General features: G+C 60.0%; 2 protein-coding genes across 8 annotated transcripts in view; both read right to left on the bottom strand.

Annotated features, from left to right (window-relative positions):
* Positions 1–3,507: 3,507 nt before the first annotated feature.
* On the bottom strand, positions 3,508–6,249 carry LOC132025998 (cyclin-dependent kinase 18-like). Its single transcript, XM_059413952.1, has 4 exons — positions 6,241–6,249; positions 6,065–6,188; positions 5,661–5,738; positions 3,508–5,037 (listed from the first exon to the last, which is right to left on the bottom strand). Exons 1-4 carry the CDS (start codon positions 6,247–6,249, stop codon positions 5,003–5,005), a joined length of 246 nt encoding a protein of 81 aa, XP_059269935.1. The 3' UTR covers positions 3,508–5,002.
* Positions 6,250–6,602: 353 nt separating this feature from the next.
* CDK18 (cyclin dependent kinase 18) overlaps positions 6,603–12,035 on the bottom strand; it is a 22,270-nt gene continuing 16,837 nt past the window's right edge. For all 7 annotated transcript variants that reach the window (XM_059413244.1, XM_059413242.1, XM_059413247.1 and 4 more), the window contains 10 exons: positions 11,471–11,596; positions 10,574–10,630; positions 9,626–9,740; positions 9,342–9,436; positions 9,057–9,119; positions 8,318–8,441; positions 8,071–8,191; positions 7,193–7,290; positions 6,860–6,965; positions 6,603–6,744 (listed from right to left, as the gene is read on the bottom strand). In XM_059413244.1, the coding sequence (XP_059269227.1) occupies positions 6,618–6,744; positions 6,860–6,965; positions 7,193–7,290; positions 8,071–8,191; positions 8,318–8,441; positions 9,057–9,119; positions 9,342–9,436; positions 9,626–9,740; positions 10,574–10,630; positions 11,471–11,596 (1,032 nt within the window). In that variant the 3' untranslated portion in view covers positions 6,603–6,617. The remainder of the gene's footprint in view (positions 6,745–6,859; positions 6,966–7,192; positions 7,291–8,070; positions 8,192–8,317; positions 8,442–9,056; positions 9,120–9,341; positions 9,437–9,625; positions 9,741–10,573; positions 10,631–11,470; positions 11,597–12,035) is intronic.

The following is a 12,035-nucleotide window of genomic DNA, read 5'->3' as shown; positions in this document are numbered from 1 at the left end:
GGCCCCCCATGAAGAGGAAGGAGGGGAGGGGCAGCAAGAGGGGGCGGTAGAGGAGAAAGGGGAGAGAGAGGTACAAAGAGGGAGGGAGGGGGAGGAGAAATGGCTGATGGGCGGGGAAGCTGGCCTCTGGGAGGGCAGCATCAGAAAGGACAGCAGCCAGAGTGCTGGAGCAGGACGCGGGCCCCGGGGTCCCACGCTGCCCCTTCGGTTGGTGGATGGTGGGAAGTCCAGAGGGTCCAGAGGAGGGGCTGGTGGGGACAGGGGACAGTGGCTATCAGCTAATTCTCTGGTGCCCGTGGTCACCTATGCCTGTAGGTGATGGGGTGGGGCCAAGGGTGCTGCCCCCAGTCCCCAGGATCCCAGAAGTGGCTCTCCGTGCAGACAAGTAAGCTGAATCTGCCTGGGAGGCAGGTGGTGCAGCACAGAGCCTGTGGCCGCACAGGTGCGCAGACCTGGCTTCAAATTCTGACCAGCCCCCTTAGCTCAGTGTGGCCAGGCTCACCCCCAAACCCCAGCCGCCTCACCCTTGGGATGTGATGGCCGCCCCCACTTCACAGCAGCCCGCATGAGAGAGGCTCCTCTTCCCTCCTCCCTTGGGTCTGGGCTTGTCCTGAAGGGTGTGGATGTCCTTCCCCTCCCCCTCTCACAGCCTTCCTCCTGGGGCCTCTCTGAGCCTCGGAAAACAGAGATCTGTGACTTCCCATCCACAGTGAAACTCAGAGCTTCTCCCCTTCATGGCCCACAAGACCCCACATGAGTGGCTCACAAGCCTGGCTCCACGTTAGGGTCATCTGGGGAGACTTTTCTGGCTGCTGATGTTTGGCCCCACACCAGTGGGTCTGGGCGAATGGATCCGAGCCAGACCCGGGCATCGATCCTTCCTAACCTCACCAGCTTGCCCAGCCTCTGTGACCCAGCCTGCCTCCTCCTTGTGTGCATACACACACACACACACACACACACACACACACACACACACAGACATGCACACACGCACGCCCTTCAGGGCCTTTGCTGGAAGGCTCTGTCCTTGGGGGTCCACATGACTCCCTGCCACTACTCACCACTCCCCCTGATCTTATCAGAGAGCCCCCAACCTGGGCCATCACCTCTCTCCCGACCCTGCTTCATTTGGCTTTATCACACCGCTGACCCCCTGATGGGCTGTATGTTTATTCGGGTGACATCTCTCTAAGCTCTAGGACACCAGGGACGTGCTAGTTTATTCAGTGTCCCCTCCTCAGGGCCCAACACAGTGCCTGGCACCCAATGGCTGCTTGACCGAAATCTGTGTAAAGAAAGTCCCCCTGCGCCCCAGGCCTGAGCTCCTGGAAGGGGAAGGCGGACTCATGCATCTGGGCGTCCTGGCGTCCGGCATAGGATCAGTCAGTCTGGGGCCAATTCATGGTGCTGGTGGTTTGCTCTGGAAACAGAAGGGCTGGTGGAATGCCGTGGAGCGTCAAGACCAGAAGAAGGGGTCCAAGCGGATGGAGGTGGGAAAATGGGCCGCAGGGCACTGAGCTGCTTCCGGGAAGAAAAGGAGGAGGAGATCTGGCCGAAGTGTTGACCACTTAGTTGGCCTGGGCAGCCGGCAGGTCAGGGCAGTGGTGGCCTGTGGGACAACAGCCCCGACCACTGGACCATGCAGTAGGGTCAGGACGACAGGGAACTCATAGGAAGGGAAGGGTGGGGCAGGGGAGAGTCAGCCCCAGCCCCCACCCTGACCCCTGCAGACGATATCCATGAGCATCTTTTGTCAGGCAGCTGTGGGGCTATTGCAAACCACCAATGTCCCCGGCCAAGGCCAAGACCAAGTGGGTGTGGTGAAGGGAAAGGCCAGTCGGGACCATGGGCATCCCTGACCAACCCCAGAAGCAGAGGGCACCAGGGGGGCCAGCAGGAGATAGGAAAGACTCCCGAAGGCGTGCTTTTGCCCAGGGCTCCAGCAAAATGGGCAGGTTCCTGCCTGTGAGAGCCATAAGGCTTAAGGACATGATGGTGGTGGTGCCCAGGGAACATGGGGCTCCAGGACCTGGGCTGCGTTGTTTAGTCTGGTCACCGGAACCCTGGGGCCAGCCCTTGAAGCCCGTCTGCCCCTACAACTCATAACCAGAGTCACTGGGGCCCTCCAGCCTCCTCCTGAACTACTTCTCAGCTGAAAGGTTTTGAGCACTAACTATATACAAGGCCTGGGTGCCCCAGGCTTTTCCAGGGCAGCTCTGGCTGCCTTGCTGCCTCCACAGAGACCTCCAACATCCCCCTAGCCAGGTGAGTCTCCACACCTGTTCTTAAAGGGACAGACACCTGGATGAACTGGCAGCACCACTGCCTGCAACACAGTGGGGACCCAGTGCCCATTTCTCTCCTGGAGGCCCCACAAAGCAGCCTCTGCCCCCAGCTCCTTCCTGTGTGGTTTCCCTGGCTCTCAGGGCCTGGTTCTCCACTTCCCCTTGTTTTGGCTCCTTCCTCTCCTGCAAGACCAGCGCTGGCAGGGCAAACAGACCTGTTTGCACAGGACTCTGGGGGAGGTCATTCACACTCACTGTCCTCACCCGCAGTGGGGAGAGAAGTGGGCTGTTGTGCGGGGTCAATGCGATGATCCTCCACCACGCCCGGCACGTAGGAGGGAGCCTCGCAGACCTCAGGTCTGTCCTGTCTCCTTCCAAACTCTGCTTAAAAGGCCTGACTCCAGTTCCCACCACTGCATTTCCCACCAAGCACTAACTGTCCTAACGTTTGGTGACCAGCTGCCTAAAACAGGTGAGGAGGTCTGGGCTGGCAGTGGTCGTGCTGGGCAGAGAACCTAGCCCCGGTCTGCCCCTTACTTTCACAACCTCAGAAGACATCACCCAACCTCTGCATTAGCTTCCTTCCCTGAAAGCAGCCAACCCATGCATGTCTTCAAATTGGAAAGTCCTTACGGCTGGCCAGGAGGCTGCTGGACAGGTAGGGTCAGGAAGAATCGTTTGGGGCCTGGCATTCTCACAGTGCTCTTGGGGGAAAAAAAAAAACCTGGACACTGAACTGGAAAGCAGAGCAAGACATGGAGAGCTCTGGGAGAGAGCAAGGAGGTTGTGTGCCCCCAAGGTAAGAGACAGTCTGGGCAACAGAAGGTGGAGTCCAAGTTTGTAGAAATTCCTGGATTGGATTAGGGACATGTGCAACCTCGTTCTGGGCCCTGGCCTTGGCCACCCCCCATGTCGGCCCTCTCCTAAACCTCCCCTTCTTCCCTCCGAAGAAGTCAGGGAGCTGTTTGGTTGGGGGAGCAAGAGGGCAGGTACAGCAGCCGGCCCCCCAGACCCTTCCCCGGGGACTCCTTCTTGCTCTCCTGGCTGGCCCCACCCCTCAGGCCCTGTCCCTGGTCCCTGGCTGAAGGCCTCTCCCATGCCTCCCCACAACACCCAGAGTGAACTTCCGGTTCCGGAGGCAGCAGCTTCCGGCATACAGCAGGAAGGGTGCGGGCTCCCCTCCCGTGCCCAGGGTGGGTTCACAGATATACACAAACCAAACTCTCTGTCCACTTTATACATATACACATACAAGCAAGCCCCACCCACACTCATGGGGCCTGGAGAAGGGTCTTCTGTCCTCCATCTTTGGCATCAATCTGTCAAAATCAGCTTTTCTGTACAACATGAATTAAATATATTATCTGTCTTTGTGCTGAGTCACGGGACATTCACAGTACAGTGGGGGGAGGAGGGGAAGGACTCATGCGGAGGCCAAGACCCTCCGGGGTTGCTCCTCAGGCTTAGGGGTTGGGCCGGGCAGGGGGCTTGTGGAGAACAGCCGCGCCCGGCCTCCCCTTGGCCTTGCCATTAGAGATGCAGGCAAGTGTTGAGGAGACCTTGGGAATACAACAGGCGTGCTCGGAAGGGGTGGTGAGGGGCCTACTTTGGGGCTGCAGGCCCTCATGCTCCCAGCTCCCCAGGGTGGGGCTCTCCGGCTCAAAGCCTGTGCGTCCTGTCCCACCTTCCTCCACGTCAGACTGTGGCATTTACACCCTGCCCTCTGGGGAGGCCGGGGTCATGGGGAGGCTGGTGCCGGGGTGGGGTACAGCATGGACCGGGCTGTGGGGGCTGGGAAGGAGGGAAGAGGCTGGGCGAGCCCCAAGGAGCTGAGGCTGGTCTGGTACCAGAATCAGGGTGACCCTGCCTATCGGGGTGTCGTCCCCTGGACCCTGGCCCGGGCTGGGTTATCAGGGCCCAGGCGTGTTAAGCAGGAGCCGCTCTTGGGGAAGGGGGGACAAGTAGGAGTTTGGGTCGGAGCTCCAAGGGCAGTGATGCTCTACCCCCTGCCGATTTAAGGCAATCCCATTCAGGCTGGGCGGGCAGGCGGGGGCCAGCTGGTGGGACCAGGCCGCCTCTGGACTCAGCCGGGCAGCCAGCAGCATATGGGGCCTCTGGCCAGGAGAGGGAACGGGGACAGGCTGAGGACGTGGAGAAGGGCTGGGCTGCTCTGGAGACACCTGCCCTCCAGGTAGAGGCTGGGTTTGGGTGCCCACAACAGCACCCAGGATTCCAGGGTCCCAGACAAGTGCCCTGCGCTTCCTGCTCCCAGAGGGGAAGAAAGAGAGTGACGTGCGCCAGGCAGCCCCTGGCGGGGGCTATGGTGGGACCCACATTCAGTGCACCCTGCTCAGCCGGGCACCCGGATTCTCCCCTCCCTGTGGGTCCCACACTGGTGCCCAAGCACCTCGGGGTGGGAAAGGGTCAGTGGTCCCTCCCTGCCCCTCATCTCCTCCCAGGAAAGCAGCTCAGGCCCAGCTCCGGGGCCAGCAACAGAGGGGTGGGTGTCGAGGAGAAGGCCACAGGGGAGGCATGTGGGAAGCAGGAAGAGGAAACAGCCGTGGCCAGCAGGGCTGCCAAGAAGTCTTCTGGGCCGGCCATTAGCCCTTGTTCCTCAGTCCTCCCAGGGCCACGCAGGCCCCCTCCTGCCCGCCGTCGTGCTCTCGGAGAACGCTCGTCTCTCGTCCCTGGGGCCGCAGCAGGGTGGGCCCGGCTCAGAAGATGCTCTGCCGCCGGCTCTTCCCTCGGCCTGGAGAACAGAGTTGGGGGGGAAGGGTGCGGCTGCAGAGAGGGGGCTGGGCAGCAGGGTGCCCCGGGGACCAGGCGAGACAACCTCGGGGGCTGCTCTGACAGGCCTAGCAAGGATTTGCTTGCTGGCCTGCAAACCAGGGTTTGCAGACAGAGTGTCGCCAGAGATCATGCACCTTCCTCAGGGCTCTGTCAGGGTATTTTAGGATGATAAAAAATAATGTACTCGTCACATCTAAGGCCATCAGTTGTTCTAGAGACAAGGTATGGCTCTCCCAGAACGGAGGTGGGAGAATTCCAGAATGGATTTGTGGAGAATTCCAGAACAGAGAGAACCCAGAATGGAGGTGGGTTTGCAGACAGAATGTAGCCTAGAGATCGTGCACTTTCCTCAGGGCTCTGTCAGATGCCGGGTTGGGGCTGACAAGGGACACGCTGTGGGAGGAAGCCTGGGCAGGAGATAGGGAAACCAGTCCCTTCCCTGCTCTCCCTGGGCCCCCCAAAGGGAGGCCAACGTTGCGGGGAGGCCATGCTGATTGCCCACTCTGTTCTTCAAGAGGGAGGAGCAGCCTGCCCTGGTCTCTTCTAATAAGGGGTGGGGGCGGAGGAGGCGCAAGCCCCTACCTGGCTGCTGGAAGGCCAGGCCCCGATAGCCCGGGTCCTTCTGGAGCTGGATCTCCTTTAGGGAGAAGATGGATGCCGCTGTGGGGAGAGAGGAGAGAGGTAGGGAGAGGGCCGAGCCCCTGGGGGGAGCCCGCACACTCACAGAGAGCCCTCTGGCTGGGGAACCCCTTCATTTGGGACTGCCCCAGGAGCACCTAACTGGGCCTTTCAGGCGGCTTCTTAGATCCCCCAGTTTTGCCCTTAGTTACAGTCGGGAACCCAAGGAGGGGAAGTCCTGTGCCCAAGCACTTGGCTGCACTGGGGGCCTCCGGCCTCTTTGCTCCAGCTCTTCCACCCACACCTGCTGCCCCATTTCTTTGGCTCTGGGGTGACCCTGGTCCCTCCCCCAACCTCCCCACACGCACTGTCTTCAAGCTGGTGCACACGCTCTCCCAGAGACCGGAAGTACGGGTGGTTCAGGGCTGCCTCTGCTGCCAGGCGACTCTTGGATTCATACTGAAAGGCACAGGGTGGGCTATGGGGCCTTGGCTGGGGGACTCTGGGGACCCCTCAGTGCAGCAAGTCCTACACTGAGTTAGACGGCGAGCATGAGGGGGGCCCGAGTCTAACCCAGGAGCCCACAGGGTCTGCTGCCAGCCTCCCCCTCCAAGCCAGCCTGAGGCAGTCTCTGGGCTCAGCTCCCAGATCTCCAGCCACCAAGAGAAAACCAGAAATGGGACTTCCTGAGTGACCTCCTCTTGGGATGGAAACCCAGAGGCTGAAGCCTCTGTGATCATAACATTAATAACAGCAACACTAACATGTAATACCAATAACTCCCCTTTACTGTGCGCTTCCTTCAAGACAGGTCCCACACTAAGTGTGTTCCATTATCTCAGTGTATCCTTGTGACCAGCTTAGGAAATATGAATTATCAATTCCCCTTTGCAATGGAGAAAATGGAAGCTCAGGAAAGTTCTAGAACTTGCCCAAGGCTACATAGTAAGAGGGTTTGAGTTCAGAGTGTGCCCACTCCCACCTCTGTGTGGGAACCAGTGCTGGGGGGCGGGGGCTGGTCAGAAGGTGGATGCCATCAGTATCCAACCTGCAGGAGGAAGGAACTGGCACAGGCCTGGCCTGGTTGGGGGACTGGAGGCCACCTCCAGGAGGGACAGCCCGGGGCCAAGACCAGGATAGAAGATGTGGGGCAGCAGGGCTACCTGGGAGCATGGCTGATGAGTGGCTGCGGGAGGTACCGCGGGAAGTTGTAGGCTCTGAACTCGGGCAGGGCCATCACGCCGGGCCACGTCTCTTCTGTAGGGGTCCCTGGGGAGATGAGAAGGCGTGGGAAGCGCACAGTGAGGGGCCAGGGCCACGGGCGACTGGGAAGGATGCAGTGAAGGAGGTGGGGGCAGACAATGGCAGAGGCCACAGGGGTCGCTGCCCGGTGGAGAGGGAGTGGGAGCCCCCCTTCCCAGTCCCTGTGTGAGCCTGGGCTGGGCGGAGTTCTGGCGCCCCCTGGTGGCGAGAGGGGGGAGAGGCCGGAGACTGACCGAGGAGTCGGAAGATGAGGTGCAGCTCCTCCTTGACCGTGGAGCCGGGGAAGAGGGGCCTCCCCGTGGCCATCTCGTAGTGGATGCAGCCCACGCCCCTGCGGGGAGCAATGGGCAGGGGCGGCGTCAGGCTGGGCCTCTTCGCACCCGCCCTTCCTAGGGCTGTTCCACCAGGGCACCAAGGACGCCCTGCCATCGTGGCTCCAAGGGTCCTGGCTCTGGGGTGGGCGGCCCAGGACAGCGGAGGCTAGCACAGCCGCATGCGCCACTGGGGTCTCTCTCTGGGGCTCCTCTGGGCTCTAGGGCGCTTTAACCTCTCCCCTCACCCCATAGAGTTTGGGTCTGCACCCATGTAGAGTTTCGAAAGCAGCGCTATCTCAGACTCTGTCCAGAGGATTCTCAGAGTCTGCAAATCCACTCTCTTGGGGACCCCGGCGCACAGAACACAGTGGCATTAATCAGAAACCTGGGTTTCAGCTTTAAAATTGGGCTCATTTTTTTTTTTCATTCTACACCAAATCATATGCATGTTAATTTTAACACACACACACAAATAATAGATCCTTTCCAAAATTTTCAGTAGAACTGATGCTTGGGGAAGAGTCCTCGTATTTACAGTGGCGGCCCTCCCGCACCCTCTGGGAACCTCCCAGGTATCCCTGCAGCAGTATTTCAGAAGCAGAGCCAGGGAGGGTCTACTTAGAGCCCGGGGAACGCTAACAGAGTCCAGACTTAATTCTTTCCTATCCGGTTACTTCAGGAGGGGGTCACATGACTTCTAGTCAAAGGAGGTTAGGCAGTTCTTGGCAGAGGGCCTTGAGACAGCAAAAGTGAATGTGGAGGTGTGGGAACCCCCTGGTCCCACGGCGCTCACTCACCACATATCAATGGGGGTGGAGTACTCGGTAGACCCCAACAGCACATCAGGGGGCCTGTACCACAGGGTCACCACCTCATTGGAGTAGGTCTTCGTGGGCACTGACTTGGCCCGCGCCAGTCCTGGGGACCGACACGTCACTGAGCCTCCCAGCTCCCTGCCCCCCACCAGCACCCAGCCCCTGCGAGCGGGCGGGCCCGCCCCCTGGCCCGGACGCGCCCCCTGGCCCCGGCGGGCCCCGCCCTCACCGAAGTCAGCCAGTTTCAGCTCTCCCCTCTCGCTAATGAGCAGGTTCTGCGGTTTCAGGTCACGGTGCAGGATTTTGCGGCGGTGGCAGTAGGCAAGGCCCCGGAGCAGCTGGAACATGAAAATCTGAGGGAGGAGGGGATGAGAAAGGTGAGCAGTGGAAGGCGGGTGTGTCCCGCCTGGGAGAATCTATATTTCTGCCCCATGGCTTGGGTGGGGAGGGCGGTGTGTGCGGTGAGGTCCCTGGGGAGCTAGGGGAGGGCCCCAGGTGTGTGGAAGAGGCATCAGGGTGCTGGCGGCCAGAGCACTGTCTGGCCAGGAGCTGAGGGGGGCCACGCAGGGCCAGGAAGGCCACCGGGGTTGGGATCCATGCACTTGGTTCTCTCACAATGGCCAAAAGGGGTCTTTCCTCCCTTCAAGCTTCTCCACAAGCCTCCTTTCGTCCATATACCCATTTGACAGATGGAAAACTGGTGCTCAGAGTTGGAGAGGGAATTTTGGATCATCGGCTAGATGGTGGCAGAGGGTGTGTATCTGCACTGGTGGGGTAGGGTGCTTATTAGCACAGTTCCTGGGATTCCCTGAATGGCAGTGACTTTGCACACCCTCATACCTTGAAAGGTCTGAGCAACCTCGCCGCTGGGCCCCTGGTGGTAAGACGGGTGCCTGTGTTGGGCTTGAGAATAGATGGGGACCGAAATGGGGCGCCCGGGGGTAGGCAGCCCTTACCGAGGCCCTCACCTTGACATTGTGCATGCTCATGAGGTTTCCGCAGTGGTCCAGATACTGCTTCAGGTCACTGTCCTGGAACACAGAGCCTGGCTCAGCCCTGACCTGTCTTGACCTCTGGCCAGAAGCCCCTCCCTGGGCAGGGCCCAGGGTCTGAGCTGCCCTTACACCCCCTGGGCCCACTCCTGCATGGGAGCATCTGAGAACCTGATTCTAGAACAAGGCCTGGGCTGCCCCCCACCCCGCCCCCATGCCCCACCACACAGGGGAGAAGCCACTAGCTCCAGCCCAACTCACCAGGTACTCAAACACCAGGGTGAGAGACCGCTCCGTGTGGATGAGGTCATGCAGGGTCACAATATTGGCATGCTTTAGGTTCCTCAGGAGAGACACTGTGGGGTGACAGGCCTGACTGGGTCCCTGTGGCCCCACACACCCCTCACACCCTCTCTTCCTGGGATCAGCCCTAGCAGACCCCACTCCGGCAATGACCTTCTGCTCCAAGGCTCCCACTGGGGCTCACGTCAATGAAGCCCTCCTCCCAGGAGCCCCCAGGAGCTCAGGACCCTAGGGTGCCATACCCTCTCGGATGGCCGTGCAAGGTGCCCCCTCCTCGTGCTCCAGCCGGATCTCCTTCAGGGCCACGAGGTTCTCCGTCAGCTTGCTGCGCCCTTTGAAGACCGTGGCGTAGGTTCCCTGGGGACAAGAACCCCCACAGCGCCGGCCACACTCAGGGCGCACACTCCTCTGTCCAGCGCCCTCCTCTCTGTGTGTCTGCTTGGGCTATGCCCTTCCCCCCCTCTTCTCCTGTCACTGAAATTCCTGTTTGCTCCAAGGCCCACCTCTCTCTGACTCTGTCCTCCCTCCTCCCTGTTCCGAATGAACCGTCCCTCCCCTGAGCCCCTAGCAGGGGAGGCGCCCTTCTGTCAGAACGCCAGTTTTGTTCTTCCTTATGTTGATGTTTACAGGTAGGTCTCCTCTCTGGATTCCTGGAGGGAGACGGCTGTGTCTTCCTCCTGTCTGTAAACCTCTGGCCGCCCCGAAGCCCTGCCACAAAGCAGGGCACAGTGGTAACAGAGACAGCTAACGGCCCACACGGCGGCCCCTGTGCCAGGCACGGTGTAAGCGTGCATGCAAGCTTATTATAGTAACGGAGCCTGCCCTCGCGACAGCCCCAGGACACACAGCCGTCGCATCTCCATTTGACAGAGGAAAAAAAAAAAAAAAAGGCACAGAGAGGTCACATAACTGGCCCAAGGCCACAGAGCTAATAAATGGCAGAGACAGGATTCGAACCCAGAGAAATACTTGCAGGAAAAACAGACAAACTGGTTTACGCCCAGAGCCCACGGGCCCCATGCCATCCTCATACCCTCCTCCAGGACCCGGGCCCCCCTCAACGCCTGCAAAAGGCTGGGCCAGATTGGATGGCCAAGATGGTATGTCTCCACGGGGCAGGGGCAATAAGGCAGGACAGGGCGGCACGGGAGAGCCTGTCCCTGCTCCTCACCGCCTGCCCAGCCTCTTACCTCCCCCAGTTTGTCCAGTTTCACATACGTTTCCAGTTTTCCAAAGCCGATATCTGACTGAGAGGGAAAGACACAGGGTCCTGTGAGCGTGAAGGCCACACAGCCCGACGTGCAGGACACCCCCGCCCCCCGCGCCAGCCTCCAGGAGGGAAGGGAATGAGACCCCCATCAGGGAGAGGGAACAACAGAGCCTAGCAGGGATGAGGGCAGCCACAAGTCCTGCCTCTTGGTTTCTCCCCTCTGTCCCCATGAGAAAGGAAGGAACCCTTGGAAGTATGAGTTTCTTCCTTCCCTGGCAGTGGAGGGGGCGGAGTCAGGGCCCAGGCACCTGGGATTGCCACGCACCTTCAAAACCTATCCGTCTCCGCCGTGCTCAGAATACTAGAGCCTCGTAGCAGAAACTGCCTTGTTCCCCACTGTACCTCAAGTGTCCAGTTCAGAACCTGCCTCCCCAGCAGTCTCTCTCATCAGCATACTTCCTCTAGCTCAGTGGTACCCGACCCTTAGCAACAGAGTTTCCTGGGCCCCACCACCCGGAGTCTGACTCTATAGGTATCTGAAGTGGGGGGCCAGAGTCCACGTTTTGCAAGGGGCTCCCAAAGAAATATGATAAACAGCCATGACCGGAAAGCACATGCCATCTGGTCCAGGGGTCTCACCGCAGTGGAAACCGTGGGGGCCCAGAGAGGGCTAGGGGCTCTGCTCCAGCCCTGGTGGGACTCACCTAGGGGAATGCACGTCACTGACCAAGGAGTACAAGCTTGGGAATCCGCTGAGGCCAGCAGGTGGCGCCAGAGGCCCACAAACTGCTGCAGGGCTCCGCAGGGCCAGGCAAACCCAATCTGATGTGTCCAAGCTGGGTCTCCCCTGGTGACCCCTGACCCTCTTAGGACTCACCAAGGATGCTCGGCGGGACATGCGGCTGAGCGGTTTGGGCAGGTCCGGACTCTCCAGCTGTAGCTTCTGCAGGAATTCCTGGGGCAGGCGGATGTCCATGGGCAAAGATAGCCTCTTACTGATGTCCTGCAATGGCCGGGGTAAGAGGGGGACACCTGTGCTTGCTCCAGGCTACCTCGTGCTGTGGGACCCTCACTCATCACCCAGGACCTGGCTTTCCCTGTAGAGCAACCCCAGCAGGGCCAAACCACAGGCTGTGACCCCAGGCTCAAAGTTGCTTCAAAGCTGCGCTCAGAGACATATGTGAACACGCAGGAGTTGCTGTGTGACCTCAGGAGTTCCCTTCCCCTCTCTGGGCTGCAGTATAACCATCTAAAGAATGAGATTCCAGGGTGCCTGGGTGGCTCAGTGGGTTAAGCCGCTGCCTTCGGCTCGGGTCATGATCTCAGGGTCCTGGGATCGAGTCCCGCATCGGGCTCTCTGCTCAGCAGGGAGCCTGCTTCCTCCTCTCTCTCTCTCTGCCTGCCTCTCTGCCTACTTGTGATCTCTCTCTGTCAAATAAATT

The sequence above is a fragment of the Mustela nigripes genome, chromosome 10 (assembly GCF_022355385.1).
Source record: "Mustela nigripes isolate SB6536 chromosome 10, MUSNIG.SB6536, whole genome shotgun sequence".
Taxonomy (NCBI): Eukaryota; Metazoa; Chordata; class Mammalia; order Carnivora; family Mustelidae; genus Mustela; species Mustela nigripes.
This window is presented reverse-complemented; position numbering and strand designations above follow the sequence as displayed.

Coding starts and splice junctions, on each gene's coding strand:
- LOC132025998 (XM_059413952.1), bottom strand. Junction 5,739..6,064: donor TGTGCACCAGCTTGAAGACA/GTGCGTGTGGGG, acceptor CTCTCCCCACAG/CGGCATCCATCTTCTCCCTA. Junction 5,038..5,660: donor CCTGGCCTTCCAGCAGCCAG/GTAGGGGCTTGC, acceptor TCTGTTCTCCAG/GCCGAGGGAAGAGCCGGCGG.